Raw genomic sequence first — 17298 nt, 5'->3', positions numbered from 1 at the left:
GGCGCGAGCTCACCTGGGCTCGCAGCCGTGCGGCGGGGCTTGACGGAGCAAAGCGTCTCAGCCGTAGCGTCCAGTTTCGTGCGGCTCGTTTCTGCGACCCGCTGTCCTCGCCAGCCCTTCCAGCGAGCTTGGCGTCCCGCGCGCGCGTCTAGGCATCACGGAGCCTGCTGCCATGAAGCCAGCGTGAGTACGGGGCCGCGAAACCCCGGCCATGCCGCGCCTCTGGGGCTGGCGTCTCTTCGCGCCGCCGCCCGCCGCGGGCCGCGCAGTCTGCACCGAGCCCCGCGCTGCCCGGGCGGAGCCCCCAAAGTGGGAACCCCCACGTGGATTGCTCTGGGGGAGCCGTAGAGCCGAGACCCAGCTGGCTCGCACCTCAACCCCCGGAGCCGGGCGTCCGCAGTCTCGCGGCCCGGAGACGTCGGCCCCAAGTCGGGGGAGGGGATAAGGTTTGTGCCGCCACCTCGGTTCCCGTTAGCTGGGTTGCCTTCCACCTGGCTCGGGGCCGCCTCCTCCAACTCTCTAAGTCCTCCTTTTCCCTCCTGGCCACCAGCGCTGTACTCTCAGGCTGCATTTTGCCCAGTTAGTGCGCGGTCGTGTCGTGAGTGGAGCCGAGTGTTGCGCTCTGGTGTTTGGATTGACCAGGTGGTCTCACGCCCTGGAAGTCCTGAGCATTGTGTGCTTTTCACAGCCCAGCTCGGTGGCCGGGAGGCCGAGACCATCCCGTCGTATAGGCGGGTTACTTTTGCCCCGTTCTTTGGCCGAAGATGTATCCGCCCACATTCCCCATTAAGGTGGTATTTTCTGCGCAGTGCATTTCCTTGACTGCTACTGCGTAGAGAAATAATTGGGAAAAGAAGAGGGTTGACTTTGTAATTATTGTGTAGCTACTCATTTTCAAAAGACTTTGGTTCTTAGCAGACCAAAGTCAATATCTTTCTTTTTTAAGTGTTGAGTTTAAGTAAACCTACCATAATATTTTGGACTTAAAACACTAATTTGCTTCTATTTCATCTGGGAAAATGTTGAGAAAATATTTTATAGAAAATAGTCTATAGTCCAAGCCAATAATTTCACTTAATTTTAGTGTTAAATGTTAATCCACCGTTTAGATATGTCGGGGATGGGAGAGCATGCTAGAGAAATGGTGGAATAAATCATAATATCTTTTTCTATTGTCTCTACTGATTAAAAACAAAATTCAACTGAATAAATTTTAAAAATCTTACAGCCTTTATTAAACAATTCATGAATCAGGCAGCATCCCGTTTAACAATTAGAAAGATCTGAGGAGCGGTACAAAATGGGAGACTTTTATAGGGAGAAAGGGGCAGAAACAAGCAAAGGGCAGATTGTTCCAGGCAAGGGCACCTTTCTTTGGCTGACCACAGGGAACTATGAGGTGAATTACCTCATTAGTGCTGACCAGGAAATTCTATACAGACTGGCTGAGATTACATTCCTGGGAGAGACTAAACTTGCAATTAGGTTAGGTATTAAGTCTTAGTTTGGTGATGTGGGCTTAGTACAGCTGATTCCGTTTTGGGCCCATTGTCCCCCCCCCTTTTTTTTCCACACTAAAGAGCAAGAAATTGCAGCTTGGGGACCACATTTTGCTTGGGGACAAAGGATGATAAGTTTTGAGAATTTGAATTTGAGTTGTTCTTTGAAAATAGAGACATAAATGTTGATGAAAGAATGGATTCCTCTATCTGCATTTTTTATAATTTATTAAAGTTAATCACTTGCCATTCTGCCTTGGTAATGGCTGTTGGTGCAGTGTGTGCTTATGCATGTATACAAATGTCTTTCAAGCTAAGTATGGTCAATTATCTATAGATTTTCAAATTTATAGTGCCTAATGGTTGCTTAAGAAAATATCCACACTATTTTAAATATAAAGTTAGGTATATTTAGTATCAAAAATGTCTCCTGAACCAAATTTTACTTTTGGATTATGCATGCCACAAACACTTATCTACTAATGCAAGCTATTAGTATTGAAGTGAAATATTGTTTTGTTTTGTTTGTTTGTTTTTTAATCTATGACCAGGAGGACTAAGACACCCAGGAAACCTGTAGTGAAAAAAGGATCCCAAACAAGTCTTAAAGACCCAGTTGGGGTAAGGTCTCCCTGTGAATTTATGTGTGTATATTCTTTCTTCATATTTTATGTCTTATGTGTATCCTTGGAAGGGATGGAGAGGTAGAAGTGGAGTCAAAGAACATTTAGTTAAAAAGACTGTACTAAATTGCTTAAGGCTGGTTCCAGCTTTGAAATTTTGTTTCTGTGTAGGACTGGTCCAGTAAAATGAAGTAATGGAGTTTTTGGTTGTCGACAACATTTCCTATAACTAGTTATAATTTGAAAAGTTAGATAATGAAAAATCTATCCCAGAGAATTCTTCGTACTCTCTGAGATGGGGGATAACTTTCTGCTTTGATGAGCATCCTCTCCCATCTTTAGGACTGTTATACACTGACTGATGGCACACTTCATGAGGAAAGCCCCAAATTCCATGCTTTTGGGGACCAAGTTTCATTAAAGCTTTGGTGTAGAACAGTTTAGTTCAGTCTAATGACTGACTATACATAATTGCATGTACTTCACTAATTTCAGGCTTGGGAACTTTTAAAAGCAAATGGCAAACACAAGAAGGTTGGTTTGCATTGGGATATTTTAAATCTTCCCTTCACTGGAGTATGTCTTTTGGTCTGAGTTGAGGGAACCAGATGCTTTGCACATACAGCTGACCAGTTTTCCTCAACCCTATCACTGATTAAGAAAACTACATTACAGCTCTTGTACCTACTTGTTTGTATATTAAGTGTTAAGCTGGCAAATTTTAACTGACATCCAATTCCAAAGAATTCTAATAGATTTTCAAATAATTCTCATTGTGTGATATCTTATGGATTTTTAGAGATTTTTATATTAGTAGTAGTATAACTTAAATTTGTGCTGATACAGTAGTGATGAGAATCTGTGGATTTGGTGCTTTTGTTATCAAAATTTGTTTTAATTTTATGCGCATTTAAAATCTCATATCATCTCTAAAATCTGTATTTGATGGTCTTGGGTAACAGGTTTTAGTTTTCATAGCTCTAAGTTTATATTGATTTCTTAAGAGACTAAATATTTATTGAATGAATGAATGGGAAGTTTAAATGGTAAGTCAGGTAAAAAGTCAACCTCTGTTCTTTAAGTATGTTCCTGTATTTTCAGGTATACTGTAGGGTGCGCCCACTGAGCTTTCCTGATCACGAGTGTTGCATAGAAGTGATCAATAATACAACTGTTCAGCTTCATACTCCTGAGGGTTACAGACTCAACCGAAATGGAGACTATAAGGAGGTACTTCCTATTGGAACCAAGCTGTTTTTACTTGATCTTTCCTGAGTGGCTTTTCCATTTTTAAATTTAACAAAATTCATGTGTTTCCACATTTTTGAAAGACTTATTTCTTTACTATAACCATTATACCAAAAGTATTTTTAATTCCTGTAATATTTAGACACACCTTTAGTATACTGGGGTTAGAAGATTGCTTTTAGAGGATAATTTCTTGAACTGGGTATTTATTGCTTCTTAGAGCATATGTTAGAGTTTAATATGGAAAGATATATGATCGTGCTAGGAAGTTCATATATATACACACATATATATGCACAAACACACGCACAAAATTTCATGTGTAGAGATAAAATAGCATTTAGTAGACATTGTATACTTGTATCTACTTCTTACAAAGTGTTTTTATTTTTAGTAAAATGTTGAATAAAGTCAGTTCAGTTCAGTTCAACAAGTGTGCTAAGCTGGAGGGTGGAAGGAGATTTTTTAAAATGTGTGAGACACAGTCCTTGGCCTTATGGAGCTTATAGCTTAGTTGGCACAGATGGTAAACAAATAATCTTCATAGAGATAAGACAGAAAGATGGTTGAGCTATAAGAACTATGGGAATGCAGAAGAAAGGATTAATTCAAGCTGCATTATCTACATTCAAGCTGCCATTTACTCCTTTGTACACTTAAGTGAAATTGCTCATCAAAAGCCAATCAGTGGCCTCTTTGCTGCTAAATTTGATGGACACCTTTTCGTCCTCATTATAATCTTTTTCTCAGGAACACCCTCCTTTCTGAAACACTCTCCTGTCCCCCTCCAACTTTCCATGTTCTGTCTCTCCTTGGTCACTCTTTTGTGCGTTCCTCCTTTTCCGACCTCTAAATACCAGGTTGGGCTATACCTGGCCTCTATTCTCTATCTATACTTTTCCCTGGCTTTAAATGTTGATTTCCAGGTAATAATTCTGAAATATTTATCTCCAGCCTAAACCTCTTCTCTAGCTCTAAACTTGAACATCCACTACTTGGATGTCACATAGGCATCTCAAATTTTACAAGTCTAAAAGAACTGTCAATATTTTTTCCCTCTAAATCACTTCCTCCCCTATCTTCTTACTAAATGGTGCCACTGTCTGTCTATTTACTCAAGCCAGAAACCTTGTTCCTACCTTTCTCTGGTGTCCCTCATATCCCATTCATCAGTAGGTCCTACTACTTCTATTATAGTGTATTTCTTGAAATTGTCTTTTCTATTTCCATTGTGATCACCCTCGTCTGAGCCCTGTTATTAATCATGGAGACCAGTGTTTCTCAAACTCTAGTGAAGGAACAGCTTTTTTCAGTGCACTGTGACTGATACTTTTGTGCAGCTTTGCTGCATGGAACTAACCATGTCAACTAGACAACACAGAACAGGTTCATAGTCTGTTTAGTGAGATAAGCCTATTGATCACATTCTGAGATGTTGCAGCCATGTCATGGCTACAAAAGTTTCTGAACATTTACTCTTAATTTCTGCAGTTACCTCCTCCTAAATTGGAAACCAGCAGTTCTCAGAAGGGCACTGGTTTGCTGACCTTACTCTGAATAGCATTGGCAAGGCTGTGCTGAAGCCTCACTGAACTGTCTGCTTCCACTGCAGATCTTCTCTAACCTGTTTCCTACAGAGCAGCCAGAGTGATCTTTAAAGTCAGATCTCACCATTTTCCTGTTTAAAATCTTGCAAGGAATAAAGTTTTTAAATAGGCACAATCCTGCTTAATCTGCCTCCTGTCCATCTGGCCACCCCATCTCTTAGTACTACTCATCCAATCCTGGATTCCTTAGATAAACCAGAATTCTGTTGGGAAAAGAAGTCCAAGCCAAGGCTGTTCCCTTGGCTTGGACTTCTTTTCCCTTGGTTCTTAGCATGGATAGCTCCTCATCCTTATGTTTCAGCTTAAATATCACCTCCTCAGAGAGTGTGTCCAGACTACCCCATCAGAAGTAGCACCTCTCCCCACCTGATCTGTACTGTGTGAACTTCATTGATAGCGCTTACACCATCTATAGATTTATTTACTTGTTTGTTGTCTCTATTCCCTGGTATAATGTAAGCTTCACGGGATATGCATCTTCTCTGTCCTGTTTGCCAAACACTCAATAAATATGGATTAAGCATGAATTAATGGTCCAGAAAGGCTTCACGGAGAAGTAGGCCTCTGAAGATGTAAAATAGTTGAAATCTGACTTACTGAATTTTACTTATTAGACTCAATTTCCAGTATGTGTAAATAGTACAAGAAAGTTTGGTGGAGATGAAAAGTTCTTCTGCTCTTGACAGAAGGCAACACTGAATAATGGAAAGAGCATTGGGCTGGAAATGGCTTTGACACTAATTAACTCCATGGGCTTGGGGCAAGTTCCTCCTTTGCCTCAATTTTCTTCACCTGGAAAGGAGAGGTTTGTTCCTGAGGACCTGGAGTTCATCTAACCTGCCAGCACTATCTTGTATGTATTCTTCCAGTTCTAAGATTCTTTGTTCTTTTTGTGAATTCTAGAGCTGTTTCACAGGATTGGAAAAAAAAATTTTTGCAAAGGTAAGAGTTAGCCTAGCTGAAATAGGTGTGCAATCTTTAATAAGTTATAAAATAAGCATAATAATTAGTACCTACCTCAGAGATTGTAATAGTGAAACGATTTGCCATGATGCTAAGGCAGTGCTTGGGACATGATCAGTGCTAAGTGTCAGCTGTTGTGTATTGATCTATACATTGGGGGGACAAAATTGCTAATTTTAAAAACATAAGGGTCACGATATCTGAGCAGGGAGAATTTAAGGTAAAGGGTGTAAAACAGAAAAAAGCCATTTGATAAAAGTTGTAATCCATAATAAATTCTGAAGAATACTCATGTACTAGATAACTTAGCACTGATATTCATGAAGCGAAAACAGCAAGAAATTCAGGAAACCTGAAGAAACAATTGCAATGTCTGCAGTCCAATAAAACTAGAAAATAAGAAAAATAAATAATGAAACTCCAGCCCCTGGACAATTAGGATGTTTTAATTTACATCTCCAATCTAAGTTTTAAAATAGGAGTTCGGCAATATTTTTGGTAATATGGTTATTCTTTATTATAATCATGTTTTGAATGCAATTTGATGTTGAAGTTTGCTTTCTTAAAGGTCCAAATTTATTTAAAGTTTTATTTCATATAAGAACTCACATGAGTTTATATTTACAGTTTATTGCTGGTTTTAAAAAAACCAGTACATCAAAATACTTGGTTCTATGCTGCTATGCCATTTAAAATGACACCTTTATTTAAAACAAAATAGAAAGCAGTAAAATGAAGTAGTACTTGAGGATTTTCATAAGTCTATCAGTCATAATACCTTTTGATTTTGGTCATTTAATTAAAACAAAATCAGCCTTAGTTTATGAAGCATTAGTGGGCTTAAGATTTTTCTACATTCTCTTCAATAGTTATAACTAAATATTTAACAATTTATAATTGATATAATTAAGTAGGTACGTCATGACTGTTTTTAAGGGTTCCAAGTTTAAAGACCATTCATACTTTGCCTCTACATCTTAAGAGTTCATAAAGAAACATCTGAATAAGTTTAAACAGATGCATTTCTAGCCTAGATATAGTGGAATCCATTTATGCTTTTTATTTTTCCTTCTCCACAGACTCAGTATTCATTTAAACAAGTATTTGGCACTCATACTACCCAGAAGGAGCTCTTCGATGTTGTGGCTAATCCCTTGGTAGACGACCTTATTCATGGCAAGAATGGTATGATTCTTGGAACTTTGTTGGGTTTTTCTTTTTCTCCCCCTCTGATAACACTTTTTTGTTACTTAACACATTTGGTTTATATTCAGCTTTGAATTCAGATTTGTTGGGGTGGTGTTAAACCTGCTACTTTGAGCTGGTTAATTTTTAAGTATTTTTTAATACAGTGAAGAAATGTAACCCAGTGTGATTGCTTGCTCTGTTGTAGGTCTCCTTTTTACATATGGTGTGACGGGAAGTGGGAAAACTCACACCATGACTGGTTCTCCAGGGGAAGGAGGGCTACTTCCTCGTTGTTTGGGCATGATCTTTAACAGTATCGGGTCATTTCAAGCTAAACGATATGTAAGTGTAATTCTTTTGTGTTGTAACTGTCTCACTTGAGGACATGGCCAAGATTCTTATGGATACAATAGTATTAAGGGAGAACGAATTGGCTACATTAGCATTGGACACATTTTGAAACTTTATATATATTTAAATTGCATTTACTATGTTTCTTATTTCTTAAACATGTTTCTTACTATTTAAGTCAAATTCTCAAAATTATGGTCTGATTTTTGCCCCTACTTCAGGTTTTTAAGTGTAATGATAGGAATAGCATGGATATACAGTGTGAAGTTGATGCCTTATTAGAACGGCAGAAAAGAGAAGCCATGCCCCATCCAAAGACCCCTGCTATCAAGTAAGTGATTACATTTGTATGCAACACAGGGCCTAAGGGAACCCTGTCCAGTGGTTTCCTCAGGCATAGGAAATGGTGAACAAGAAAAACGTGAAGCTGAGAAGATGGTCTGACAGTTGACTTTAATGAGATCAAAGATGAGGAATGTTCCTAAGTTTATTTGCTCACATGTTTTTTTTGTTGCTGTTTTGTTTTGAGCACACTGCCTTTGAATTACTACTTAGAGAAGGTGCCTCTCTGGGTGGGAGAGAGTATAAAAGCCTGTGCTGTGTATCTGGGAGGACATGGGAATATTGTTGGCCAACTGTGAGTGTGAATAAAGTTATTTTGTGCATTTCTGATTGTAATGGCAGGTCATTTATGTTATATCTTTTAGTTTCCCTTTGGGATCATTTACTTTTGATATTAACTCAATGTATAAGATCAGACTTTTTGGCTTTTTTTCCCCCCTTTTTCAGACGACAAGCAGACCCAGAGTTTGCAGATATGATAAATTTACAAGAATTTTGCAAAGCAGAAGAGGTTGATGAAGATAGTGTCTATGGTGTATTTGTCTCTTATATTGAAATATATAATAATTACATATATGATCTATTGGAAGAAGTTTCGTTTGATCCCATAAAGCCAAAGTAAGTAGTGAAGAGAGCCCCTTCTTAGCTGCTTAATCTCAGTAAGTCTTAGTTTCCTCAGCTGTAAGTGGCAAAGGCTTACTTTTGCTTTCAAAATGAAATATAACTTGTATATCATGCAGTTAGTGCTCAATGGGTCATTTTATTATTAACTAGATATGCAGGTATATTAGGGACCTACTGGGTTAAGACATCTAAGGAGGAGAAAGACCTGAATATTCATCTTAGACATTACTTTTGAAAACTCTTGGCCCTGGGCTATATTTTAAGAAGGACCTTAATTGTATAAGGCAGTGTCCCTATAGATGTCCCCTGGGGTTACCTTTCAAGAACCTGATAGTGTTGGGAGTTTGTAGCCATTTCAGCTATCTGTGTCTTGGTGATCTGTATAGAATGGAGCCTAAAGTTGTCTGTACAACTGATACACACCTTCCCTCATTGATGAATATGAAGTGACATCTGTATTGACATTCTGCCAGAGTTAAAAGACTATTCCTTAGATTTCCTTGGGTCTTGCCGAGAATGAAGACCAATTACAACCTGGTTCACAAATGATAAATCTGCATTCACGTCTAATGTTGATATCTTGTTCCTGAGTTGATGGTTTTATTCTTAAGCTAAATGCTTATCTTCAGTGCCCTCTTTAGTAGGACCTCTCAGGGGATAAATAATATGAAGACCTGTGTTTTATATTTAACTTTTGTGTGTAGGTCTAATCCAACATTATTGGAGAAATAGCTGGATTTAAAAAAACCATTAGACTGAGAACAGGTTTCAGTATATCCGCCTTTTTTTACGTTATACAACTACTTTTCCATTTGTTTCAAAGTCCCTGTTCTGTGTACCCATTTTCCTAAAGTTTTGTGATGTCATTCATTGCTATCAGTTTCACGTCTTCACATGTGCCAAGTTTCTGTTTGGTTTGTTCTAAGTGAGATTATTTTCAAAGGAGACTATTGATTTTATTTAGTTAAACAAAAAGGACTGACAAATGTGACTTATGTCTTGTAACCTTTCTGGTAACTCCTTGAATGAATTCACAGGGCGCTTATTTGGCACTGAATTTAGATTTAATTTGTTAGGGAGGTGTATAACTGCTTTTTGAGCTGATTAACATTTAGTGTTTTTTTCCAATACAATGAAGAAATACTGCAAGTGGAGAATTTTAAAGATAGGACTCATTGTGACTGTCACATACTGTGGACTGAACATGTTGCTCTTGATATAGCTGCTGTAGAAACAGTAACTTGTAACTTATACCTTATTCTTTTGGTAGGTGGAACAGTTGCAGCACGCCCATGAGGAACACAGACTTTGTGTATGTGATGGTGTTGGCTCTTTTATTAAAGAGAAGGGTGCAGTTATACTAGTGTTTGGCATCTGTGGCATGTTTGCATGTAGGTGGTTTTTCATTGGCAGTGGGCTGGCTACTACATATGAGCCCCTCCTTGCTTCCTGAAAAATCTGCCATTGAGTGATGGGGGCTGGTAAATGTTTCTACCCCCACTTTTCACAAGACTTAGGCCAAACTGGCAGCATCCTTTCCCACCCTTATTTTGCCATACAGACTAAAACTTGACCAGCTACTTTAGAAGGATTGCCACTCCTGGTATATACCAAACTTGTTCTGAATTTTTTTTTCTTACATTAAGGTCAGAACCAGCTCTGTCTGTTGCTCTTTTAAAATTAGGACAATGCTATACTTTGATGCTTAACCTATGCATATGATGTTGCTATAATACTACTTTGATTTCTGTTTAATAAGTGTTTCATGTGCTTTGTTAGAACAAATTAGAGCAAAACTTTTAAAGCAAAATAGGTTCTTGTTATCCTGTTAATGTAACTAATCTTGACTGTATATCCTTATAGTTATAGTTATCTGTTTAATATTTTTCTGGGGTCTTGCTTAGGCTTATTTCCATTATAAGAATAGGTGTCATTGTTGCCTTGCATTTTAGTCCCAGTCTTAAGTTGAGATATTAGTAACTCTTAATTTAGGAAACTAATGTTTTTCTTTTTCTTTCTCATAGACCTCCACAATCTAAATTGCTTCGTGAAGATAAGAACCATAACATGTATGTTGCAGGATGTACAGAAGTAGAAGTAAAATCTGTTGAGGAGGCTTTTGAAGTTTTCTGGAGAGGTTAGAGTTAAAATTAGATAACTATAAAATGATAAATATATTTGACAGCAGTACTTTTTGGCTTAGTAAAAAGCATGTATACTGAAATGGCTGGGTTCAGGTTTGATCAATGATTTTTCTGTCATCATAGGCCAGAAAAAGAGACGTATTGCTAACACACATTTGAATCGTGAGTCTAGCCGTTCTCATAGCGTGTTCAACATTAAATTAGTTCAAGCTCCACTGGATGCAGATGGGGATAATGTCTTACAGGTAAAGTTGTAGTGTGTGGAATTTTTCTTGTTCTAACTAAGTCCTTAATTTTTGGAATTTGATAAGGGAGGTTTCATTATAATGGAAATTGCTCTAGAATTAATATATATATAAATGATGGCTTTAATTGTTCCATCAGATAGTTTTGGGAAATTGGCTGTTAAAGCCTGGAATTTTCCTGTGAAGGATTTACAAATCTTTATAATTCTCTTTAATAGAAGAAATAAGAAAAATGTGTGATTCATTGTTTTATTTCCAAAGACTCATATGTGGAAATTCAGTTAATGGTTTTAAAATGTCAGCAATTAACTTTCCAAGGAAGGTACACTTCAGGAGATGGCCAATTATAAGTTGTCCTTCTCTTGGCTGATAGGCCAATAGGGCCTCCTAACTACTGATCACTATTTACTGCTGGGCCTGTCATGCTATAGGGCTTAACATCAATTAGAGCATTTGCACCTAATATAAATCATTTAATAATGTTAAGCTATTAAAGTGTAATTCTATTCAAAATATATTATGAAATTGTGGTATCATGGAGGTTTCCAGGTGGCAGAAGGAGATGGTACAGCATAATACTAAAGACCACCAGAGATCAAATTCTGATTCCTATTAATTTACTAGCTATCTTACCTAACTGTAATAAACACCTCATAATGTCGAGAGGATTAAAGGTGGTAGTACATATCAAGTTTACTCCAGTGTTTGGTTTACAGGCAGCACTCAATAAATGTTAGCCAGAAAATGCTTATAAGTCAAGCTTCCACATACACTTGATTTCTTTTGAATCACATTTACTATTACAGTATCAGTTATGTACCACTTGACTTTCATTTCTCATAAAAATTATTAGTGTATTATTAAATTATTAGATAAAATTATTAAATATCTGATTATAGAAAAATTTAGGATAGCCTTGTTCTAGACTCACTATTTAGCAGATATTCATTGAGCCTCCTGCTGAGTGCTAGCCAGTGTGCAAGGTGCCGGAGATAAAGTTGTTAGAAGGCAGAGTTCCTGCTCTTATGGAGCTAACTATAACATAGAAGACCAGACAATGGACAAGTGATCATTAGTGTTGTGAGTATATTTATCACATGCTTTTAGCAAACTCTTCCCCAAAACTTTATATATAGCCTTTACTCCTTCTGGTACATTTTCATATTATGCAAATATATTCATAATATAATTTGTTGATCTGAATATATTTAAAGGACAATGTAAATCAGTATAGCTCATGTTATGTTGTTGGCATTATGATCTTCCCTTCAGGAAAAAGAACAAATCACTATAAGCCAATTGTCCTTGGTAGATCTTGCTGGAAGTGAAAGAACTAACCGGACAAAAGCAGAAGGGAACAGATTACGTGAAGCTGGTGAGTGAAGCATAGTACTTACTTATTGCTACAACTTTCAAAACTGCAGTGTCAGTTTATCAGTCTTATTGATAGGAGGTTTACACATAATTATGTTCAATTTCATAACTCAGAGGCTTGGTTTAGTGGTCAATGCTGTTTCTTTAGTTATGCTGATTTGGTATCTTACAATGCACTGATTAAGAACATGGAAAAATTACTAAAATATGTTATATTCATATTGAAAGAGTCTGTTATATCTATTGCTGGTACTGTTAGTACTGGGTCCTTAAAGTGAAGTTATTAACAGTCCAGCATCCAGAGTGGTAAAAATCAGCTTCCAAAGATGGGAAAACTCTTTGAACACAAATCCATTTGAAAGGAAATCTGTTTCTTTTTTTTAATCTTTATATAGCCATTGAAGTTATGTTTTATGTTAACATTTATGTAGTACCTACTGTGTGTCAGGAATTGAACACAGATATAAAGGATGGAGCTTGCCCTAGAGAGCCCAGTGTAGTACAAGAGATAGGCAGATAACTAGACAGTTGCAGCAGAGTATGTTGGAAATGATCACAGGTACTGTGAGAGTAGAGAGTAGAGCTGCCTCATCCAGTCTAGGGGTGGGGTGTGGGGGAAGAATTCATGGAATTGACACTTAAATTGAGGAGTGAGCTCTATGAAGAAGGATAGGACTAAAGGCATTATCCCTGACAGAGGAGGCAGCCACTTGTAATCAGACCAGTCCTGAAAGAACATGGTGGGGTCAGGTAGCTGAAGTGGAGGATATGGATGGTGAACTATGATAACTGAGGCAGCAGAGCAAGGCAAGGTCACGAAAACCCATTTCTATCATATTAAGAAATCTGAATTTTATCTTGAGGGAATAATGGTGGCTACCAATTATTAAGGGAATAGTATATCATAGTATGTACTATGCATGGGCTTAATTTCTTGATTCTGACTTCAGGAGTGTATCAAACTCATTTTTCAGATGAGGAAATAGGTTGGGAGAAGTAATTTTCTTAAGGATGGTGCCTGGGTTCAAACCCAGGTTGGTTTGGACTCTCAAAACTACTGTTATACAGCCTCCTCTTAAAGTCATTGGAAAATTAGTCTTTTAGAAAGATCGTTTTCCCCGTGTAGAGAATTAACTTACCAGGGCAAATCTAGATATGAAAAGCAGTTAGGAGCCTTTTTGCAGTAATTCAGGTAAGTAATTGTGTGGTGACCTGGAGGCAAAGGTCAGACAAACTAAGCTAGTTAGGAAGTAGGTCCACCTGGATGTGGAGAGTAAAGAAGAGGAAGATCTTGATTGAGGAGAAGCAGTTTGAGGGGCAAGTGTAGGCAGTTAATGAGTTTGGGATATGTTCAAATTATTCAAGTGGAAGTGCTAGTAACTGCACGCAGAGGTTTTGGAAGGAGAGAGCTTTGACTTGAGGTTTATAGGTTTAGATTTTGCCAATAGAGAAATGTTTGACGCAATGGGGGAGATAAGAGTATTCATACAGAACAGATAGGAACAAGAGGAAGAACAACAAATCTTTGAGATGATTAATTTAAAAACCCTGGGAAGGAGAGAGAAGGTGGTAGCTAGGTGACTTGACAGATTATGAAATGACTAAAAGATACACATACAATGTTATTTATGTATGTGTATGCAGTAATGCCCCCTTATCTGCAGGTTCGCTTTCCATAGTTTCAGTTACCTGAGTCAACTGCCATCCAAATATATTAAATGGGAAAGTCCAGAAATAAAAATAACCTATAAATTTTGGACCATTCTGAGTAACATTGTGAAATCTTGCACTGTCCTACTCGGTTATCAGATTGACTGTGCTAAGTGCTTGTGTTCAAGAACCCTTATTTTACTTGTGAAAGTGCTTGTGTTCAAGAACCTTTATTTTACTTAATGATGCCACTACATTCACATAACTTTTTACAGTATTTTGATTATTGTTGTTAATCTTTTACTGTGCCTAATACTATCTGTGGTATGGGGTGGGGGGCCACTGTATATAAAAAGATAGGGAATCCAGGTCACAAGAAGGATTAACCTTGATGGGAAAAGAGGTAGATCTGCATTGGGAAGAAAGTAGAAACCTGAAGGTTCTGATGCTTAAGGGATAGAAAACAGAAAGGACTGTTGTTGTTAATAAGGGTGAGAAACAGGTGTGACTAAAGTTAGGGAGTGAGAAGTAGAAGAAAAGGAGATTGTGGTTGAGACATGTGACAGCTTCGGGTTTCCAGAGGCGCAGTTCAGGGTTTGGGCATGGTTGTGTAGCTACAGTGGTGAGGAGATAAAGAGTGACTGGAGTTGAGGTCCAGGCCCATTTACATTATGTTAGAGTGATCCTCACAATACTGAAATGACCCAGGAGCTGGCATATAGGAGGAACATTTGAAGGTAGCAGTGAGGAATTAGGCAAATGCTGGCCTCCCTCTGTTCCCCATCCTTATAAAATGTCAGGCTTTAGAAAACAAGCAACTTTTACTCAAAAAGGCTCCAGGAATGCAGGGGGAAGCACTGCCCTTATGGGAAAATAAGGGTGAAGTTACAGGGCTTTCTGCCACGGGTGCAGGGTGACACCTGAGGACACTTCTCAGAATAATATTTCTGAATGGATGACATAAAATATATAGGATTAGTTTTTTTTTTTTTTTTGCCTACATTCATAATTAAAGGACTTGCTGAATTTCAGAGGTCAGAAAAAATAAAGATGTAATTTATCTCCCATATAAGAATGCAGATTCCCTAAAATGTACCCATGGGCAACATGGACCCCAGGTTAAAAACTCCTGGCCATTAGGAAGAGGGGTGAATGGATCATTCTGTGAGACGTATGAGGATTTAGGGAAGTCTACTAACAGAGCACAGTGGAAGAAGAAAAGACATTGGGAGTTGGGGTCAAGAAAGAGAAATCATGAATCGCGGAATCTTATGGGGATACAGATGAGCTATGTGTTTTGAGGGGTGGACAAGGATAAAGGATAAAAGCATAGTGGAGTTAGCTGACCTTAGTCAAGAATTTGACACAAAACAAATTCTTACGTACTTTTGGGAGTTTATGCAGGTGAGATCTGTGTTATTGGACCCTTGTTTAATCTGTCAGACTCACCTTGGTTCAGAAATCGAAACAAGAGTGGTCAGAAGTAAAAAGTATGCCACCCAAGAAATCTTTAGCTGTAAAGAGGATAGTTAGCTGGATCCTAAGACACTTGACTGTCAGAAACAAGAGCCCCTTTGGGTGCCAGGGAGTCTACAGTGTGAGTAGTAGAACTAACTATAGCCTGAAATTGTCATGCTTTTGAGATAATATTTTAATGAGAGGATATTAAACACCTCCATTTAATATTTTCTTTCAAAGAATTTAAGGTCTGGAAGAAACTATGGGTCATGAAGTGTAATGTTGCATTCAGTGGCAAGTTCTTTTGATAGAATCTCTGAATGAGATTTAACCTCTCTTGAAACGCTGCTGTTAAAATACTCCCAAAATACTGCTGGATCATGAACAGATAGCTCTTTAAACTGAGCCACTAAAATCTGTTTGTAATTTCCAACTAATACTTCTATGAAAGGGATTTTATAAGCAAACAGACCATACTCTAGCTACTCTATTGTTTTCAAATAATAGCTACTCTATTGTCATCTGTGTATATTTTCCTGTCAGGTAACATTAACCAGTCACTAATGACACTAAGAACATGTATGGAAGTCCTGAGAGAGAACCAAATGTATGGAACTAACAAGGTAAACAACAGCCTTTCATCATTTGTATAGTTTTGTTTGTGTGCTTTTACCTTATATGTTTATCTTTATGTGGATTTGAATGTATTTATAGATGGTTCCATATCGCGATTCAAAGTTAACTCATCTATTTAAGAACTACTTTGATGGAGAAGGAAAAGTACGCATGATTGTGTGTGTGAATCCAAAGGCCGAAGATTATGAAGAAAGCTTGGTAATTTTAATGTATTTATCCTATACGGTCTGAGTTTCTGCAGAGAAAACTATTTGGGTGTGAAGAATGACATTTTGAACATTTTTTAAAAATTGATAGAGAACCATTAGTTACAGAAATGAACTGATGACCAATTTGTTTTAGTAATTTCTTAAGAAAGGCTTGGATATGTTTATTAGTAAAAATTTTTTAATAAAACAACTCTGTTTTGTATCTTAGCAAGTCATGAGATTTGCGGAAGTGACCCAAGAAGTTGAAGTAGCAAGACCTGTAGACAAGGCTATATGTGGTTTAACGCCAGGACGGCGATTCAGGAATCATGCTCGGGCAGGTCCAGTTGGTATGATTTGGTGTTGAGTCATTTGCCCACTAATTAGTTTGTGTGTCTCTCCCTTCAATCTCTTTCATATAAGAGAACTGTTTACTTTTCTTTCCCTCAAAAACCAAGTGCAAAAAAAAAATCCGAACCAATGTATGAGATTTCTTTTGTTACTATAACACATTTTTTTTTACCTTTTCCTTTTTTACAGCTAATTTTTAAGGAAGTATGATTATGACAACTCAAAAAGCACACGGTTAATTGGATTTAGGCTGTAATCACAGTGTTAAACTTTTTAAAATAAGCTCTTTCCTGTGTAACTTTTTATAATTTTTTATAATTCAATACAGAACTACTGGTTACAGAAGTGGTTTTACAGAGTTTTCCACCTTTGCCATCTTGTGAAATTTTGGATATCAATGATGAGCAGACTCTCCCGAGGCTGATTGAAGCGTTAGAGAAACGCCATCAACTACGACAAATGATGACTGATGAGTTTAACAAACAATGTAAGGGCAAAAACCATTTGCAATCATTTTAACTCCATAAATTTGCAATAAATCAGTTCTGTGGTAGGACAGATCTTTAAAGAAGGGTTATTTTGTCCTGTACTTTGTAGTGCTCAAGGCATTGTTTAATTAGACTGATGAACTTTTCCCACAGCTCTTTTTTATATTCCAAGTAAAAGCAAATAAAAAGTTGGCATGTATTCTCTCCTTTTTTAAAATTAACAGTGATGGACACAAAGGAGTAATAGCTATTTTGTAGTTCCTAACTAGTTACTTATTTGCAAGGCACTTAACATATTACATCTTAATAACTGTGCCTT

The 17298-nt window shown here is 37.6% G+C and overlaps 1 protein-coding gene across 8 annotated transcripts in view; it reads left to right on the top strand.

The window, feature by feature from the left end:
* The first annotated feature begins 11 nt into the window (after positions 1-11).
* Positions 12-17298, top strand: part of KIF23 (kinesin family member 23) — a 29580-nt gene continuing 12293 nt past the window's right edge. For 3 of the 8 annotated variants that reach the window (XM_023527263.1, XM_023527266.1, XM_023527262.1), the window contains exons 1-16: positions 13-183; positions 2051-2120; positions 3224-3352; positions 5881-5919; positions 7020-7125; positions 7334-7470; positions 7701-7810; positions 8269-8439; positions 9716-9757; positions 10470-10582; positions 10713-10834; positions 12107-12209; positions 15860-15939; positions 16031-16150; positions 16370-16490; positions 16820-16978. In XM_023527263.1, coding sequence (XP_023383031.1) covers positions 173-183; positions 2051-2120; positions 3224-3352; positions 5881-5919; positions 7020-7125; positions 7334-7470; positions 7701-7810; positions 8269-8439; positions 9716-9757; positions 10470-10582; positions 10713-10834; positions 12107-12209; positions 15860-15939; positions 16031-16150; positions 16370-16490; positions 16820-16978 — 1633 coding nt within the window. In that variant the 5' untranslated portion in view covers positions 13-172. Of the gene's footprint in view, positions 184-288; positions 447-2050; positions 2121-3223; positions 3353-3398; positions 5831-5880; positions 5920-7019; positions 7126-7333; positions 7471-7700; positions 7811-8268; positions 8440-9715; positions 9758-10469; positions 10583-10712; positions 10835-12106; positions 12210-15859; positions 15940-16030; positions 16151-16369; positions 16491-16819; positions 16979-17298 lie in introns of those variants that run through there. The other 5 variants (XM_023527265.1, XM_023527261.1, XM_023527264.1 and 2 more) reach the window with 4 other exon arrangements.

The sequence above is a fragment of the Pteropus vampyrus genome, unplaced genomic scaffold, assembly GCF_000151845.1.
Source record: "Pteropus vampyrus isolate Shadow unplaced genomic scaffold, Pvam_2.0 Scaffold15, whole genome shotgun sequence".
In the NCBI taxonomy this organism is placed as follows: Eukaryota; Metazoa; Chordata; class Mammalia; order Chiroptera; family Pteropodidae; genus Pteropus; species Pteropus vampyrus.
The sequence above is the reverse complement of the archived record's forward strand: the minus strand, read 5'-3'. Positions and strand labels throughout refer to the sequence as shown.